A 20,278-nucleotide genomic window follows, 5' to 3' on the forward strand; every position below is an offset into this window, starting at 1 on the left:
CCCGCCAGCCTGATCACCCCTCACTGCCTCTGCATGCCGGCCAGGTCGCCCCCAACTGCCCCCTTCTTGCCAGCCTGGTTGCTCCTAACTGCCCCCCGCCCCGCCAGCCTGGTCACCTCTTACTGCCCCCCCTTGCCGGCCTGGTCACCCCTAACTGCACCCCCTGGCCAGCCTGGTCACCCTCAACTGCCCCCCCCCACTGGCCTAGTTGCCCCTCACTGCCCCTCCTGCTGGCCTAATCACCCCCAACTGCCCCCGCTGCTAGCCTGGTTGCCCCCAACTGCACCCCCCCCCCCGCTGGCCTAGTTGCCCCTAACTGCCCCCCGCACCAGCCTGGTCGCCTTTTACTGCCCCCCACCCCCGCCAGCCTGGTCACTCCTAACTGCCCCCCCCACTAGCCTGGTCACCCCCAACTGCCCCCCCCTGACAACCTGGTCGCCCCTCACAGCCCCCCATCCCCCGCCAGCCTGGTCGCCCCACACAGCCTACTGTTCAGTCGTTTGGTCATCCCTCACTAACCCCCCTACAGGCCTGGTCGTAGGCAGCCATCTTGTGAGGGCATGAGGGTCAATTTGCATATTACCTGTTTATTATATAGGATATTATGAGCGGCACTTAACAGGGGCAGCTCATTCCACAAGAAAGTCTGTGCTGTGGGGCAGGGGTTCTGTCTGCTTTTGTCTACTGTGTCCCAGTGTCTAGAGTATCACTTGACACATGGTTAAAAGTGATGTATGACCAGTGCTGTTTACTAATTTTTTGTTTATTTCTTTTGGTGTTTCTTATCATTTTGGATTATCTAACTAATTTTCCTACTTCTCACTTGAAGTACATAAGTAACTTCAGATTCTTTGTGAGGTTGGTTCCTCATATCTAGCTATAAAAACAAATAAATAAAAAAGTTGTTATCTATCATTTTAAGGAAGAACACTGGTATTTTGCCTTAGTTTTGAATGCCAAGGGTGGGGTGGAGGACTGTTCTATTTTTAAATTATTAAAAATGAATTAAGAATTTTCATTTGAAAGGTCTTCCCATTCATGCTTAATATTTTAGTATATGTGCTGCCAAAGTGAGCACCATTCATGCTTAAAAATAGCTATTATATGACCCAGCTGAGCGAGGAGCTCGCTAACGGCTAAGGTGAAATTAGTCCTCACATCCATTTTGTATTTAGAAACAAAGAAGTCAGTGAATATTAGAAAAACAAAGCTCTTTTATTTTTTTAATAAGTAAAAACCATCAAAACCTCTGTAGAATAGAACTCATACTTTTGAGAAAGTTCCCCTTGTCTAGAGGAAAATATATTTGTTTTGATAAAATGTAGGTGATTTAGTAAATACAACATTATTTGTGGGAAAGTGCATTTCTTTGCCAAAATGCATGGAATTAAGTGCCCTGGGGCAACTAAAAATGTGACTCAGAAAAATACTTTAATAACTATTCCTTGCTCATAGCAATACAACCCTAAGTCAGGCACGGCCTGTGGGGAGTTGAACGGCAGAGCAGATCCAGAGCACAGTGGAAGGAAGTGCTCACGGGAGCTAGGCACACAGTGCAGCATGAATGCCTCCGAGGCAGGAACTCAGCTGGGCAGCTGCTGCTTGGCTTCCAAGAAGCTGAAGCATTAACCCAACGCAAATGTCAGCCTTTATTAACATGTTGTCAGCTACTTAGGTTTAGTTACCACTCTCAGTCAGTCCTGAAAGCCAGGGGGTTGTTCTCATTCTAGATCTGCTTTGGAAACTCACTCTTGACAATGAAATCTCATTGTTAAACAGTTCTGCCCTGTGTCTCCAGTACCTGAGAAGAATAATGCCAACAGCTAATATTTATTGAATATCTGTCATATGCCAGGCATGGAATGAGTGTTTACATATTACATCTCACTTAATGCTCAGGACAATTTTATGAGATAGTTATTATCCCCCGTTTACAGATGGGGGAACTAAGGTAGAGAGGGTTGAGGGATCTTGACTAAAGTCATACTGTGAGTCAGTGATGAAGAACCCAGAACTGTAGTGATTACCCCTGTGCTCTACTGCCCTCTTAGTGACTGGAAAGTGGAGAGATGGGGAAGTGGTGAGGAGGGGTCTCCAAGGGCTTTTCTCCCGCTGTCCGGAGGACAGTCAAAAAAGCTGTATACTAAACCAGCAGGAAGGCTCCCCCAGCCTCTGTTCCAAATGGCTTCCAAGGAGCACTGTGCCGCGCCAGCACGGCCAAGGGTGAACCTGAGAGGAGGCGGTGAAGGATTGAGAAAAGACAGACAAGAGAAGAAAGCTGGGTCTGGGTGGGACACTGTCCTCTCTGATGGAGAGCCTCTTTGATGGGGAGCTAGCGACAGCGCCACGGACTACAATCTGTGTCTTTATTTTATAGCCAGATGCCACGAGGCAAAGTAAGGGTGTGGTCAAGATGTTAACAAATGTTCTAATCTACTCAATTACATGCACCTGAACTCTATCAAGCCCACATCACTCAGCCACGTGGGACCAGGTGTTCGGACCATAGGTGCAAGCTTACAACTAGAGCTGTTGGCTATAATTGTGCTGGGAAGGCTCTGCCCTCCAAGCTGGGACTTGCACATGGCCATGAGAGGACTGTGCCCTCTCATTAGTCCGAGGCTTGAACTTGTCCAAACCCTGTGGCCGCTCCCCACAGAACACTAGATTGAGACCCATTATTGTGAAACCTTTGAGGAAGGTTGTCACTAAAACAAAACAAAAAAACCTCAAGGCCAGTCCAAACCAACACACACTGTGTGCATTTGACATACGTGTTCTCATTCAGCGATACGTGTTTATTTAAAAAAAAGGGGGGGGCAAAAAATAACACCACACACACAAGACAGATATAGAGAAAAAGGGAAACCAACATCCCCAGCCCGAAGGTCTGCCTGCCATCCACTGGAAAGCGTCGGCACAGCTGCCGGGTCCCCAGCTCATCCGTGGTCCTCGCGGTGAGAGCAGCCCCCTGCACTGAATCATTTCCACGTGCAAAGATCCACACTCTTCACCCCTGCCCCAAACACAAGCCCACACTGATGTATGCAAAAAAGCAAGATGCCACTCACTGTGGGTTTATCAAAGGTTATTTGGAACCAGGCTGGCATGGCTCAGTAGTTGAGTGTTGACCTATGAACCAGGAAGTCACAGTTCGATTCCTGGTCGAGGCACATGGCTGGATCCCCAATGTGGGGCATGCAGGAGGCATGAGTCTCTCTCCATTTATATTTCTTTCTCTCTTTCCCTCTGTCATCCATTTATGATCATGATTCCCTCTCATTCATTTATGTTTCTTTCCCTCTCCCTTCCTCTCTGAAATGAATAGAAATTTATATTTTTTAAAAGGTTATTTGGACTCTTGATGACTTCCTCATTACAAAGGGGTTTTAGAACGCATCTTCACTTGTGTATGATTCAACCCTCAGACTTTCACCACATTTTCAAAGATTATCATTATTGCAAGGGTGCATCTCTGGGTTCATCTCTTTTTAACTTAAGCTAGACACCATTACCTTAACAGGTACCATATTCATCGTTCTCTCAAAATCATCAAAGTCCTTGCGACATGTTTATTTCCCAGGTGTTTTCCAGGGGAGTCCATGCTGGTTGCCCTGGCGCATAATAGCATGGGGGTGGTTCCTGCAATGTGGAGCCAGGAGGGTGCGTGCGTACCTCCAGAATGAGGTGCAGCCTGCTTTGTGCTCTTAAAAAAAAAACAAAACCAAAACAACAAAAAGCGCTTTCTATTTGGTTTCATTTTGGAGATAGTAAAAAGAATATTTTTAAAGACATGATATGATATTATAAGCAGCACTTAAGGACATCTCTGCCAACTGGTACAAGGTTATAACAGCGTCAGCTAATTTCTGCAGATTTGTGTGGAATCAGGGTCCTCATTGTGATTAAGAACATCGTATGTAGACCCTTCACTTTTGTAATAGCTAAATTCCTCCTCTCATCAACAGGATACAATATGGCATATAATGAGATCTCATTATAGCAGATTTTAATATAGCTCAGGTCAAACGGTGCCCACGCAGCAGAACCACTCACAGCCAGATTCTCACATGCAGTTTGGCGGAGCGCATGTTATTGGACTGCTGTCTGATGCTGTTAGTCCTAACCCCGACATTCAGCTCCACAGCTTTTATTAAGCAGCCAGTTTCGGGGGGTAAGAGGGAGAGATAAAAACAGCCCGGCTAGTGTGACTCAGTGGATGAGCGTTGATCTATGAACCAGGAGGTTATGTTTTGATGCTCGGTCAGGGCTCATGCCCAGGTTGTGGGTTCGAACTCCAGTGGGGGTCATGCAGGAGGCAGCCGATTCTCTCTCATCATTGATGTTTCTGACTCTCTCTCCCTCTCCCTTCCTCTCTGAAATCAATAAATATGCTTTTCAAAAAGGGAAAAGTAAGATAGAAACTGCTTCTCTGAGTTTTCTTTGCTTGCACAAGGGATGCGAGCTTTATCGGCTCAGGTGTGTTAGGTCAGTGGTCGGCAAACTGTGACTCGCGAGCCACATGCAGCTCCTGAGCCGTGGTTTGCCGTTCTGTTGACTAATGAGTTTGCCGACCACTGTTTAGGTCTAACACTGGGAAGGGCATTGCAGGAATCGTGAAGACATCGGACACCATTCCAGGGAGGCGTAATCTTAGCAAAGCCTGGATGAGTGACAGCCCAGACTCCAGAACCAAACTGCGTTTGTGTCCTGGTTAGGCTACTTGCTGGCTGGTGACCTTGGGTATCTTACTTAACCTCTCTGTGCCTCCATAGCCTCCCCTGTTAATCGATGGTAGTAACAGCATCCGCCTTCTCACTGAGAATTAAATGAAGATAACACTTAGCAGAGTGTGTGCTATGTAGACGTTCCTCCATAAATGTTCAAAGACAGTAACAAGAGACTAATCTAAAAACAGAATTGGGAACATGAGACCGACCTATGATAATGAGGCCGACGGTCAGAGTCTGCAGCGGTGCGGAAAGCCCGCTGGAGTGGGGCCGCATAGAGCAGAGGTGCCCGGTGGCCGGGGGCGTTTTGTGGAGGGAGTTTCCTCCTAGGCTAGGACCTTGCTTCTCAAAGTTTGTCCCCGGCCCAGCAGCCCTGGTGTCACTCGGGAGCTTTGTAGAAGCACAGACTCTCAGGCCCCCTCCAGACCACTGGATGGGAATCTGCATCTCATCACGAGGCCGGGCAGACAGTGGGCACGCCCTGCTCTCAGACACACCTTGCTTCTCAAAGCCTGCCACTCCTTCTCAGCACAGACATGAGCACTTGTAACAAGTCACTCAGGGGAGCGGGACACTGAGCTCCCAAAACTCCCGCCAGAAAGAACTGCGCCTGTTACATTCTCACAGTGATGTGTTGGAAGTAGGATAGAAGTAGCAAAACTGAGCGCGATCAGCCAGGAAAGGCATGAAACCTAAGTTACAATGCAACTAATATTTATGCCTACCAGGGCAAGAATCACAAATGCGTATTTTATCCAGCCTGAAAATGAAAACCAAGAAAACACAGGATCACTCATTCTCCCTAAGAGGGTTTGAGCAGAAGTCCCTGTACCACCAGCTCACAAGAACATGCACCGCCTAGAATGCAATGACATTGTAGTTCGTGGGTCCGCCCACCCATCCTCCTGTGCACACATCAAACAACACATCGTTTCATCGGGGGACACTGTACACCACACACACTGCAGAGGGACAGGCACTCCCCCGGCTCCAGGCCCACCTTGCACTTTCACACGTGTGCCTTCCTCTGTCCCATGCACCCAGCCCAAACTTTGCCGCCAGAGACGCGGCATCTTTGACATGGAGTAAACATCATGAGAAGTGGGATAAGAACGGAAGGGAAGAACTGACAGTGAAAATGATCCCCGTCATTTATCAAGGGCCTGGTTGTGTAAGATATTGTCCCACAGAGTATCCTCTTTATTTCATCTAAGATAAGCCACTACTTCTCTACTATTTCAGGTCGAGGAATTAAAGGCCTACAAGGTCAAAGAAATTGTCCAAGGCCACACAGCCAAGGAGCAGCATAACCAAGACTCAAACCAGGTCTCTTTCCCTCCAACTGATAGAGGAAAGCCAACCGCTGTGGGTCCAAGAGCCACCTTTTTGAGGAATGGCATCTAATTTGTAATTCAAATGTAATATTCTCCTCTCTGGCACTGCCTATGCTGAGCGGGGCGTGCAAAGGACTTTTCTGAAGTCGGGCTGGATTTTAGCTGCGGATGGCAAAGTGCAGAACGGTTTCCTCCTTGGTATTTTAGAAGTTCTTCATTCTAACCATCTGTTGCGGGCTGACAGATGGGTTGATCCATGACAGGATAATGGGTCTTCAATTCTAGAAAGGCATAAGGAATGCTTAAAAAATAGCAGCTCTTTTCATGAACCTAACTGAGCTAACACCTCTTGCTCACTTGCAAAAAAAAAATATTTGTGGGAGGGAAGTGTGAAATATAATCATAATCATTCCCCTAAACAGAAGATTTCTCACTATTGCCAAAGGTCAGATCCAGTAAAATATGCCTATTCTAAAATTATGCTAACGTTTTCAAATCCAGTCATTTAAAAGGGTACACAGGGCGAAGGGGAAAGGTATGCATAAAGAAAAATAATAGCGCTAGCCGGTTTGGCTCAGTGGATAGAGCGTCAGCCTGAGTGCGAACTAAAGGTCCCAGGTTCGATTCCAGCCAAGGGCACATGCCCAGGTTGCAGGCTCTATCCCCCCAGTAGGGGGCATGCAGGAGGCAGCCAATCAATGATTCTCTCTCATCATTGATGTTTCTATCTCTCTATCTCCCTTCCTCTCTGAAATCAATAAAAAATATATTTTAAAAAAAGAAAAATAATAAAAACAACCAAACCTTTTTCCATCCCTATCTTTCAGTCACTTCATTTTTTTTTATAGGCAGCCAGTGTTAGAGTTTCTTATATTTTTGAGATAATTTAGGAAACAGGCCAATTTTTGAAATCCAAATGCTTTTCCCTCTAAGTGACTCAGCCAACTGTGAAGTCTCTATCCTTTCTCCTCCCATTCAGGGGTATATAGAGAACTTGTATATGTGGCAGCTATTTGGCGAGGCGCAGGGACACAAGTGCTTCAGACTGTCCCATCCCCAAGGAAACACTACAGTCTCGTGAATGAGAACAACTTGGGAACAGACTTGAGACAGCACAGGCTGTGTGCCTCCTGCATGAGCACTGATCAGAGCAGTGGCTCATTCTCCCAGGCAGAATGTCTTCATGGCCTTACATGTCTTAACCCAGCCACCCAGCTCCTTTCCAATCATGCACTGCAGCCAGATGAAATATTCACACACACACACACACACACACACACACACACACACGGGCATATGCCTGGTTGTTGCAAAGTGTTATTGAAGCTCTACCTACAAAGAACCACTGGCTCAAAATTTAGACTGTATTAGCAAAAATTTGGCCATATGAATTTAACCTCAGCAGATTAATCTATTTTCAAAAGAACATCAGAATACAGATTGAAAAACACACACAAAAAAAAACAACAACAACAAGTCATTACAGCTGAATTTATGGTCCAATGTTATTCACCACGAAAAATCCAGCCAAACCATCATCTTCACCACCATCATCATCCCACCCATTAACTTAACACTTAGAATGTTCTCATCTCCATGCTTAACATGTTTACTTAAATTTAATTTTCACAATAATCCTTTGAGTTAGGCAGTCCTATTTCATGTTACAGATATAAACACTGAAGCCCAGAGAACGGTAAAACCCCTGACCATTTTGCTTCCTTGCATTATTTCCAGCCACGCAAATCAACTCTTCCCTGCCCTGTCTGGGAGGTAATTGGTGGTGCAGAACAGTAAGTTAACAGGATTATGTTTTCAAAGGAGTCATTGACAGCCCGGATTTATCTCGGCAGTTCCTCCCACTCTAAGGTTATGTAAGTCTGGAGGAGGAGATACACATTTTTTTCAGTTTCAGGGAAGGTGATGGCATGAGAGCATCGAGCCGGGTTCAAAAGGTGGCACCCGGAAGGTCTGCCGGCATTTTCTGAGTCAAAATGTCTCTGTGTAACCTCCTTGATTTCCTATAATACACATCTATTTTAAAGTATAGGTTAGTGGTGGGGGCAACTCAAAAATATTGAGACAAATTAAGAAATGACTTTAGATTAACTGATATTTTAATTATCAATGACTTTACTCTTTGCCATTGTATGGAGGGAAAAGATAGTTGTGTGTTCTCTTTTTCTTAAAAAGTGTGTGTGGGCCAAAACCAGTTTGGCTCAGTGGATAGAGCGTCGGCCTGCGGACTCAAAGGTCCCAGGTTCGATTCCGGTCAAGGGCATGTACCTTGGTCGCGGGCACATCCCCAGTAGGGGGTGTGCAGGAGGCAGCTGATCGATGTTTCTCTCTCAATGTTTCTAACTCTCTATCCCTCTCTCTTCCTCTCTGTAAAAAATCAATAAAACATATATATTTTAAAAAGTGGGGGGGGGGGGCGGAGATGGGGGGGTGGTTGTTATCTCATATACATCTGACTCCCAAGTTTTATATACATAAAAGACTGTGGTAGCGGAGTTTTGTTCACATGATGAGAGAACATTGTACCTCAGGCTACCTGTGGAAAGTGAAGTTCAGACCTGGCTGCTTTTGACTCTGAGCCTCCTGCCACGCCCCCTGTGTGCCACACTTCCTCCAGTCCTTACATCTGCACGCAGCCTTTCATCTGCAGATATGTTCACAAGGCCCAGGTGTTTCATGTCAGGTAGACAAAGCTGGTGGGTAATTGCCTAGATTTTAGCATTTTCACCTAGTTGCTTCAATGGTAGCCCCCCAAATATTGGGGAAGAGCTAACAGATACATAAAAATAAAAGAGATGGATAAGATGTTCAACAGCATCTCCAAGTTTCCAGATTGCTTTGAATTGGTGTTTCAGGATTCTTAAAATATATTCCCAGAAGTGGGATTGTTAGGGCAAGAGGTAGGTCCATTTTTTATTCTTTGAAGAAACTCCATACTGTTTTCCACAGTGGCTGCACCAGTCTGTATTCCCACCAGCAATGTACTAGGGTTCCCTTTTCTCCACATCCTCTCCAGCACTTATTGTTTGTTGATTTACTGGTGGTAGCCATTCTGGCAAGTATGAGGTGATAGCTAATTGTGGTATAAATTTGCATTTTTCTGATGATTAGTGATGTTTAGCATTTTTTTCATATGTCTCTTGGCCATCTGTATGTCCTCTTTGGAGAAGTGTCTATTTAGGTCCTTTGCACATTTTTAAAAAATATTTTTTATTGATTTCAGGGAGGAAGGGAAAGAGAGACAGAAACATCAATGATGAGAGAGAATTACTGATCGAGTGCCTCTTGCACAACCCATATTGGAATGGAGCCTGCAACCTGGGCATGTGCCCTGACCAGGAATCGAACAGTGACCTCCTGGTTCATAAATCAACGCTCAACCACTGAGCCACGCCAACCGGGCCTTTGCCCATTTTTAATTGGATTATTTGTCTTCCTTTTGTTGAGTTGTATAACTTCTTCATATATTTTGGAAATTAACCCCTGCTTAAGTCCTGGACTGTGACTCCCACCCCTGCCACCTCTAAATCGTGAGGGAGAATATCATTGGAAACTTGGAGATGTTTCATCCTCTTATATCATAGCAATTTTGCTTGAAGTGACTAAAGAAGCTTCTTTCCTCTGAACTCATATCAGGTGGTTTTCTAAGTCAGACAGATCTCTATTTGCATTCTGCTCTACTACTTTCCATGTGTTACCTGGTGTACCTGGGGCTCAGTTTCCTCATCTTAAAAATGGCACTAAAATGCTGTTTAGCATGACACCTTTATGGATAATTTCATATAAAATCTCTCAAAAGCACTCAAAACATTATAGCTATTATTGTCCCCCACTTAGCACAGTCCCAAGCATGCTGTAGATAATGCAGAGGTTTGTTAAAAGAATGAATGAATGAATATTACCATACAGGAGTCTTTACCAATCAGCAAATCTCTTTAAATATTTGAAATCACCATAGCATGGTAGTTAAGAACATGGGCTCAGGAATCGCATTGCCTGGGTTTGAATTCTCACACCGTCACTAATGATCCATGCGGATCTGAGATAAGCTGTTCAGCCCTTCTGTGGGAGTTTGCCATGTGCAAATGGGATCATGATTGCAACCTTCTTACAGGGGTCTTGTGGGAGCAATTAGATGAGGGTTATAAGTACTTAACATTATTCCAGGGATATAGTAAGCATTTAAGAAAAATATTACTATTATTACTTACTAGAGGCCCGGCACATGAAATTCATGAGAGGGTACAGTCCCTAGGCCTGGCCTGCGATCAGGGCCATCTTTCCAGGCTGCCTGCAGCCAGCCCCGCCCTGTGCTGCCACCCACCCCCAGTTCCCCATTCACCATTGTGCGATCGTAGCCTGCCAGCTGGGGAAAGGGACCGAGAGGTGGTCAGTGCGCCTCATAGTGACTGCTCGAGCAGTTGTTCTGGTTGTTCTGCCATTAGAGTCAATTTGCATATTACCCTTTTGTTTTATAGGATTTTATAGAAATACTAGAGGCCCGGTGCATGAAATTCGTGCACAGGGGGTAGGGGTGTCCCTCAGCCCAGCCTGCACCCTCTCCAATCTGGGATCCCTCTCACAATTTAGGACTGCTGGCTCCCAACTGCTTGCCTGCCTGCCTGCCTCCCTGATTGCCCCTAACCGCTTCTGCCTGCCAGCCTGATCACCCCCTAACCACTCCCCTGCCAGCCTGTTTGCCCCTAACTGCCCTCCCCTTCAGGCCTGGTCACCCCTAACTGCCTTCCCCTGCAGGCTTGATCACCCCCAAATGCCCTCCCTTGCAGGCCTGGTCCCTCCCAACTGCCCTCCCCTGCTGGCCATCTTGTGGTGGCCATCTTGTGTCCACATGGGGGCAGGATCTTTGACCACATGGGGGCAGCCATCTTGTGTGTTGGAATGATGGTCAATCTACATATTACTCTTTTATTAGATAGGCTAGAGGCCTGGTGCATGGGTGGGGGCCAGTTGGTTTGCCCTGAAGGGTGTCCTGGATCAGGGTGGGGGTTCCCTTGGGGTGTGGGGCAGCCTGGGCAAGGGGCCTGTGGTGGTTTGCAGGCTAGCCACGCCCCCCGGCGACCCAAGCGGAGGCCCTCGTATCTGAGATTTATTTATCTTCTACAATTGAAACTTTGTAGCCTGGAGCAGAGCCAAGCCTTCTGCTCGCTCAGTGGCGGCAGCCATTTCTGTTGGGATTATTTACCTTCTATAATTGAAACTTTGTAGCCTGGAGTGGAGGCCTAGGCCAGCCAGGACTGCAGAAGCTTGGCTTCCTCCATCGCCGGGGGCAACCCTAACCTCCTGCTCTCTCCAGCTCTGTGGCTTCCGCCATTTTTGTTGGGATTTATTTATCTTCTATCATTGAAACTTTGTAGCATTGAGTGGAGGCCTAGGCCAGCAAGGGCAGGCAAAAAGCTTGGCTTCCTCCATTGCTGGGGAAACCCAAGCCTACCTCCTGCTCTCCATGGTCGCAGCCATCTTGGTTGGGTTTATTTGCATATTTGCTCCTGATTGGCTGATGGGTGTGGCTTGTGGGCGTGGCTTGTGGGTGTAGCAGAGGTATGGCCAATTTGCATATTACTCTTTTCTTAGATAGGATAAGTGTAATATCACAAAACTATTGTTGTTTTTCAACTTTTCCTTGGTTTCATTGCTATGGGATCTTGGAATTTTCCAAAAGACAAACAAAACAGTTGTATAAACTTAAATGATTTGTTTCTAAAATTCACATTTCTTTCACTGTTTTATCTTTCTGTTTGTTTCTATAGGACTTCATCGTCACTGTAGTCTTTTCGTTCTTGTGGTTGGTGGGTTCATCAGCATGGGCGAAAGGACTGTCTGATGTCAAGGTCGCAACGGATCCCAAAGAAGTGTTGTTACTGATGTCAGCTTGCAAACAGCCATCCAACAAGTGCATGGCTGTCCACAGCCCCGTGATGTCCAGCTTAAACACGTCTGTGGTATGTTTCCACCTGTGCTTTACCTCCCAATTCTTTGTTTGCCTGTCAAGCGAATAAAACATCTCAGAAGTCATCTTGGAAATGTCTGCCTCCAAAACTAGGCCAATCTAACAGGTGATATTTCACTCCCTGTGCGAGCTGATCCTTTGGTCCTGAAGTTACTATTGTCAGAACCCATAGACTTCAATGCTGCCAATTACAAAGTTCTTAATAAGAGCTCAGCAGGAATTGGCAGCTGTTGCTTGGATGACAGTCAAGTCAAAATTCTAAGCCCGAAGCAGATATAAAATCTGAACATTAAGGCTGAAGCCTGCCAGAAGTTAAAAATGAATATTTGATAGCATAAAGGTTACCTGGGAAGAAAAACATTGTTCAAGCCACACAGAGCTAGAATACATCCGATTGATTGTCTAAAGAAAAATACCCAGACTTTGTAGGCAACAGAAAGCACTTATAAATGTTATGGTCACTTTTTATCTTTTCTATGTTCCCAGTTTATTTGCTTGATAACTTCAGAAAAGCTGAACTATGTGAGTTAAACAAAGTCAAATATTATTATCAAGTGGATAAATCTTTCAGGAAGACAGAAAGCCTGACAGGCAGCAGGTTGCTAAATTGGATTCTTCCTGTGTGAGTGTAAGAACTTGTGTTATTGTAAAGAAAGAAACTATGTCTGAGAAAGACAGAAGCTATAATGGCAACAACAAAAATAGTAGTTATCGAAAAATAAATGACTCAGCAGTGCTTGCTGAAGGAACAACATTCTTTAGCAGCCCCCGAAAATAATTCTCTTTGCTTCAAGGTTAATTTATGCTCCTGCAGCCTTCTGAAATTTAATCTGAGAAGGTTTATAAGAAGGGAGGAGGGTTGCTCCTCAGCTCCTGATGGTTTGGCTGTGAATCTTGCCTGGGTAAAATAGTGAACATGGGAACAGACTATGTATTAGTGTCTCACAGTCATTTTTAAATTTTTTCATTGATAATTTTTTATTGGCTGCCTCCCACATGCCCTCTTCCCTGGATCCAATTCGATACCTGGGTATGTGCCCTGACCGGGGATCCAACCCTGTTATGCTTAGAGATCCATATCAGTTAAGGCCTTCCAGGTCCTAGTGACAGAAAACTCCATTCACACTGGTTACTGCAAAACAATCCTCATCTCCCTACAGTCTGTTCTTCGCACCTTCACTTCTAGCACCAATGCTGTATGCATTGGAGTGTTAAGTTTGCAAGGAACAGAAGCTGTTCCTGACTTACTTCATCAGGAAAATTAGTAGCGCAGAAAACTGATGAGACCTGAAGAAACAGGCTCTCAACAAAGCAGGGTCCAGGGCAGGATCAAGGCTCCAGGTGTTGGGGACCGAAGAAGGGTCCCATCAAGTTGCTGTTGGTGGCAAGGTGCATAGCTCTGCTCAAAATGCAGAGTTCCGGGAAAGAGCTCCGCAAGGGCAATCAGATTTCTATTCCCAAAAGCAGAAGGATGGTATGTTAGTCTGGAAAGCACAGCCATTTTTTTCCTTGCAAACTCATTCAGCTCCAAATCATAGTGAGCTAGCTTTTACCCCAAAAAAATGAAAATAATTGAAAAAATACTAAAAATGTCTCTTCCAAAGGCAGAAGCCAGGGCCAGGACCCTGGAAGGCTGGCGGGAAATGGGACAGTTCCCATCCTCCCTCCCCCATCTCTGATGCTGTCTGCATGGCTGCTACAAGATTCCCTGTTATCAGATGGGAGTTTTTCTCTTTTTTCTGCTCACACAAGAGAAGATTGCCACTGTACAATTTCTGTGTTTATATTTCTTTTTACAGAAATGTCTCAGACTGAGAAAAAGCCACTCAGGTCTAACCCCAGATTTCTGGTAGAATCTCATTAGCTCATCTTGAGCCCAAATAACTATATTTTGTAGCTGGGTAACAATTTACTTTCTTCAAAGCACTTTGGCATCTATAATTTCTCCATAACGCTGATCGGTAGGCGAACCATCCAGCTGTTCCAGGTGCAGGGAGCTGAGGCGAAGGGCTTTGCATAAGGTTTCTCAAGCAGTGACAGCAATGCCAGCCTAGAGACAAGTTCTCCTAATGCTGTCGCCACTGACGTGGTGAAGGGCTGGGTTTTGCAGTGACTCTGCAGGCATTTGAATTCTGGCTCCACTGCTCAGTAACTGACTGTTCTCAGGCACAGTCAGTAAGCTTCCTCAACCTAGTTACATCGTCTACAAAATCTATAGTTTTTCAACATCCATAAAATGGGTTATTATAAAAGAGACCGCACAAGACTGTTGAAAGGATTTGATGCAATAATATCTAAGTACTTAGCATCTTGCCCAGCATGTGGTTCAGTTAGTTTCCAAGGAAAGCTGCTACAAAAAGTGCATTTATTTCCTTAAATCTCGCATACTGTTAGAGCCTCGCAAGGGAAAGAAAAGAGTGCTTTTTACTCTCTCAACTTTCCTTGCCAAGGTTCACTGCCCTTCTATCCATAATTTCCACTCTGTGTCGCCAGCCTCACTGTAGGCGATCTTGACACATTTCATTTCATCCATATTTCATCTCCCCTTCTCTCTCATGGTACCTGGTGTCTCTCTCTTGTCCTCTCATCTGAGCTTGAATCAAAATCCTCACTCCAGTTTCAGTTGCAACAAAATGGCAAGAAAGTATTCAAGGGCCTGTGTGCCCCTAAAATGTGCCATCCTCGAGGCCTGCTATGTCTGTGATATAAATAGAGTAAGACATCGCTGTTCCTTAGATATGGGCACATTGATTACATTCTTAATTTCAGGTGCATTTCCCTGATTTCCAGGTTCTTCTTGAGCATTCCTTTTTTAGCAGCCAAGTAGCATCAGGGGAAAGACAGAGACCAAGAACTAGGAAACAGTTAAAGGTGCAGCCTCCCGCAGAGCCATCCCTCCATGTCTGAAAAGATTCCTTGGTCATTTTTTCTACTCATATATAATGTTGACGTATACATACAGAAGTACAATTTAACCAAAATCTCCCTTTTGATGGAAAATGTCCTAGTTAGTGTACACATAGTTAAAAAGTCCTATATGTAAATTAAATTAGAGTCATGTCAGTGATTACCCAATTCATTTAGATGATGCAGCTATTACACTAGTATAAGTGCCTTATTTATGTTTTGTATCTCCCTCAGCAAGGAGCCGAGAGCACAGCACAAAGTAATATTAAATAAATGTCAGTCAATGTTAAAGGAAAGGAAGAGGATGGGATAGGAGCGAGGGACCGAGGAAGGGAGGGAGGGAGGTCTGGACAAACCAGTCTTCAATTAGGTCAATTAGGGGCCTGGAAACTCAGTTTGGGCTCTTGACATCTTCAAGAATATGGCCTCGCTGTCAAAGCCCTGTTTCCGTTTATGCTGCCGCAGAAGAGTCAACTGAAAACGATTCATGGAAATATTTCAGGAAGTGGTTCCGAGCATAGCTTAGCTCTCGGTCAGCATTTACTAATGTGCCGGCCACTGTCTAGCTGCTCTTTGCACAATCTTCCCCCAAGGAAGGAATAATTGTTTGCATTTCATACGATGAGGTTTGGAGGCGAACTGCCTTGTCTGAGGTCAGAGAGCAAGAAATTGCCGCACCCAGGCCCCTCTGATTCCAAAGCCTGCAGGCGCCTGCCAGGCTGGTCATTAATTGGTCTGCCTGATTCACCTGCCGCTAAAAGATTGCAATACTTTGGTAAGTAGGTCCTGCTCCAAGCCCCCAAGACCACCCATCTTGACGGTACTAGCTCCCCACTCGCAGCCCCAAGGCATTCTGGACCACCCACCATTCAGCAACCAAGGGATCGATGTTGACCCAGAACAACTTGCAACACCCTACTTCAGGGCTACAGCTCAAGTGCATTTTGGCTGGAGTGGTTACTAAATGTACTTTAATGTCACAGTTTTGTATGCTGCTATTGTTACCTGGCTCCAATGGGGCCATTAAACTGACTGCCTGTGGTTAATGCCCAGGGCAGCCAGTCTGCCTTGGCAGAACCACTGTGTTGTCTGGGCCCCTGGCAGCCGTGAGCACTTCTGCTCCCATCCAACCCTTCACACCTGGTCACGGCCCCAAGGACACCCCTGGAGAAAAAGAGGAATTTTCACAGAAAAGCCTTACACCCAGTGTTTGAGGCAACATCCCTGCCTCTGGAACCTGCGTTTCGCTCCTACTCCCGTTTCAGTGCTCCCTTCTGAATGCCAGGGGCACCTCTCCACACGCGATCACACGCATGCTCTCTGCATACCCCGTACCACTGTCTCTCCCATACGTCTTCTTAAATGGACTCATTTTCTTTACATCATTACAACAAACGGAAAAGGAGTCCCTCTAGCCACAAAGTGAAGGTAAATTAATGGACCATCATTAAAATGAAAATAATCCTGTGCCCCTTACACTCCATGAGGAATGCCCATTTGGGGAGATATAAGGGAAAGATTCAGTATGGGGTCAGACAGAACAGGCTTTGAATCTGAGATCTCACACTTACCATGTGACCTTGAACAAGATTCTTAGCCTTGCTTAACCTCAGTTTTCACATTGTTAATATGGGTATAATAATGGCACCTCCCACTTAGACTATCTGATTGATATACATAAAGTCCGTTACACAGTGCCTAACGTGTAGTAAGCACTCAACAACAGTCAGGTGGCCTCAACATTGAAGGGGAAAGTGATCTTTCGAATTGTGAAATTGAGGTTTTTCTTGGGTTTCTGTGCATCTTATTAATTCACTAGAGGCCCGATGCACGAAATTCATGCAAGAGCAGGCCTTCCTTCGCCCGGCTGCCGGCACTGTCTTCCCTCCGGCACCCAGGACCTGGGCTTCCCTCGCAGCCCTGGCTTCGTCCGGACAGTTGTCTGGAAGGACGTCTGGTCTAATTAGCATATTACCCTTTTATTATTATAGATTTTCTTTTGTTCTCCTTTAGGTCTTTGGATTCTTGAACTTCATCCTCTGGGCTGGAAACATCTGGTTTGTTTTCAAGGAGACCGGCTGGCATTCCTCAGGACAGAGGTATCTTCCGGACCCAATGGAGAAGCACTCGAGCAGCTATAACCAAGGCAGGTACCACCAAGACAGCTATGGGTCCGGAGGCGGGTACAGCCAGCAGGAGAGTTTGGGGCCAGCCTCTGATGAGTTTGGCCAGCAGTCCAGTGGCCCCGCCTCCTTCACCAATCCGATTTAACAGGGTAGTATTTGCATTCCTCTGGAGATAGCCTTGCCATCTTCCAGTGGCAGGAGAGTTTTTTAAGCATTTCAATCACTTATTAATGCAGAGAGTGTTGAATGTAAATCAGAGATCTGTATTCTTCATTAAGGCAGAAAGGCTGTGTCATGCTAAATGGTACTCAGAGACAAGATGACATGAGGAGATATGTCATTCATCAAAGATGGCTAATTGGATATTGTACCTTGTTATATACACAGATATATGGTCATTTTGTATGTGTGTTGAGATAGTAGAAATGTTGTAGTTTAAAGTCTCTAGTATGCAATATGCATAAAGTAAATTAAATAGCACTGAGTTTTCCTATGCATTTTGTTGCAAAAGTCATTTTAATGATTTCTATAAGACAATTTGGTGTATCACAATGAGCATGTATTATTATTTTGAGGTGTAGGCCCTATAGAATTAAGTCTCAAGTATCTGTTCCAGACAGTTACTCTGTTGTTGTTTTTTACTTGATAAATCAATACTCACATGATTAAGTGCATGAATAGGCATTTTTCTCACAAAATGAACATTTCAATGGTATTTATGAAAATTTTCCAGTTTGCACCATGAATTTGTTAAATGGACGTTTAAAAAAATATTCATACTTTGTATACTTGTAAATTCGTCTCTCCGGCTTCTGCAATTCTGAATGCATTATACTAAGGTTCTGGGTTCTTTTATCCCTGTTCGTAGATATTCAGTGTTACTATATGGTGATTGCCCAATATTTATTCTATTTACTTAGCTAAATATTTACATTCTTGTAACTTTCTATGGTATTTTGTGGATCTTATCCTATTGACCAAGAACAAAAGGCCCACGAACTTTTTGTGTTTATAAAGTGCTGTTTTCTTAGCATAATAGAGATGTAGATATTAGACACCATAGTCAAGAAGCTATTGTGTTAACATATTAAAGAAGATATTCTGCAGGACCTAAACTACCAACTAAACTTTTAAAACCTATTTATTTATAAAGTTAATATGTTCATCAACTCAATTATTAAAAATTCTCAAGCCTCAACTCAATTTACTAATTCTAATTTGAACGTTACCCATAAATTAGATATTACTTCCAAAAGCTACTCCAGGGAAGGTTGGGAGGAGGGGGGAGAGATCAACCAAAGGACTTGTGTGCATGCATATGAGCCTGTCCAGCGGTTGGGTTTGGCGGGGGGTTGGGGCGTCCATGGGGGGGGTGTGGGATGGGAGTGGGGGGATGAGGACAAATATGTGACACCTTAATCAATAAAGAAATTTAAAAAAAAAAAAGCTACTCCATATCCCAAAGAGGGTTCTCATTAAAGATCCCCCAGAATGAATACATTATCAAGAAAATGCCAATCTTTGCTTTTTTGTTTTATCTCAATTGAAACACGAGGGCCCAACAGTGAGGAAAAGCTGTATTTCTAAACAAAAGTTGGTATCAGTGTATAAACTCATTGTGTGATCTGTGATGTTGGAAACATTTAAACAAAAAACAATGTTAGATAATATCTGTAACCAATTTCTGGATCCTGTTGGATAAATCTGTATTGTGATATCCATTTGACCTTAATAAAGTTATTGCATACAATGCTGGCTGGATAATGGAGAATCTCAACAATAGAACCTGGTTTAGCTTTAACAATGGAAGAACAAAGGGTAAATGCACAGTGTTTCCAATCTCTTACCCTGTCTTTGTTCCATGAGCACAGGAGTGTTCATTCATTCATTCCACTATTCTGGAACCTTCCATATACCCACCGCTATGCAAGGCACTGGGGTTAGGAGAGTAAGCAAAAGCAGAAACATACCCTACCTTGAGAAACTTACACTCTATTCAGAGAGACAGACATTAAAATCATCATTCCCCGAATATGCTGTGTGCAACAAAGACAGGCCAGGATTCCCTGAGAACGTTTATCAGAGGGACCTGAGCTAGTTAGGGAGACGTCAGGGAGCTTCAGGCCTGAAGATGCATAGAGTTTCACAAGGACCGGGTCGGGGGAATGGCCCAGGCAGAGAGCAGCCTTGCTAAGCTCTCAGATGGCAGGATGGACATGGAGAGTTGCCAGAGGGCAATGAATGAGGGTCTTTATGAGAAGGTGGGTGTGCGAGGGAAGCCCTGTGTGGGGGCTGTGATCCAGAACTCTAAGGGAGAACATTGAAGGGTTTTAAGCAGAGGAGGGACGCGATGCATTCTGGAAAGATCTCAGTGGCTGCGGGGTAGAGAGTGGAGTGGAGGAGGGAAGAATAAAGGACATCCTGGAAAAGGAAACAAGCCTTGACTCCTAACATCTCTTGGGCTGTGGGCGGGGAGGGGGAACTGGTCCGAGTTCTGCCCCATCTACCTCTCATTTCCTGAGTCAGTGTCTGGGCTCGACTGCTTCCTTCAGCACCTTCCAGGAGCACAGTGGCCTCTGCTTCTTATACTGTCATGAATGCTCTCTCCAAAAGCAGAAAACCCCCCTAACCAGCAGTTCTTCTTAGCAGCCTTGAGCACATCTACATCGGGCTCTCATACATGGACAGCACTCGCTGCCTCGGTGGAGATAGGACGCTTTTCCACAGCCCGCTGCAGGCTCACACGCTGCTGTAATCCAACGCGGATTTCACTAAGCTAGCTTTATTCCTTGTGGTTTCAAGGAAAGAGCAAGCAGATCTGGCCTTTTAAGCAGGGGAGTAATCCGTGCAGCAGGGGAGCTGGTCTGTGTCCCACAGGCCTGATTTGGAATCACAGCTTCCCTGCTCACTCGCTGTATTTCAGGTGTGAGTCCACCTTCCTGAGCCTCCGTCCTGGGGAGGAGGTAAAGCGCACAGTGGGTGTTGCTGTCGAAGGCTGTAGGGCAAGCATGTCAAACTCGAGGCCCGCGGGCCACATGCCTCGTTTATTTGGCCCATGTTAGCCTTTAAGTTTGACATGCTTGCTGTAGGGGCTCAGTCTCGTCAGGATCCGAGTACGTTCAGAATGGCTCCAGTAACAGGAGCAGGAGCTGAAGCATTTATCTACCAACCCCCAGCCCATGTTGACTGAGATTT

At 45.2% G+C, this 20,278-nt stretch overlaps 1 protein-coding gene across 1 annotated transcript in view; it reads left to right on the forward strand.

The window, feature by feature from the left end:
- The window catches only part of SYNPR (synaptoporin), a 285,194-nt gene extending 267,682 nt beyond the window's left edge, over window positions 1-17,512 (forward strand). Inside the window, exons 5-6 of the mRNA XM_028152699.2 lie at window positions 11,851-12,042; window positions 16,971-17,512. Of these exons, the coding sequence (XP_028008500.2) occupies window positions 11,851-12,042; window positions 16,971-17,228 (450 nt within the window). The 3' untranslated portion in view covers window positions 17,229-17,512. The remainder of the gene's footprint in view (window positions 1-11,850; window positions 12,043-16,970) is intronic.
- The last annotated feature ends 2,766 nt before the right edge of the window (window positions 17,513-20,278 follow it).

Source organism: Eptesicus fuscus, chromosome 18, assembly GCF_027574615.1.
Source record: "Eptesicus fuscus isolate TK198812 chromosome 18, DD_ASM_mEF_20220401, whole genome shotgun sequence".
NCBI lineage: Eukaryota > Metazoa > Chordata > Mammalia > Chiroptera > Vespertilionidae > Eptesicus > Eptesicus fuscus.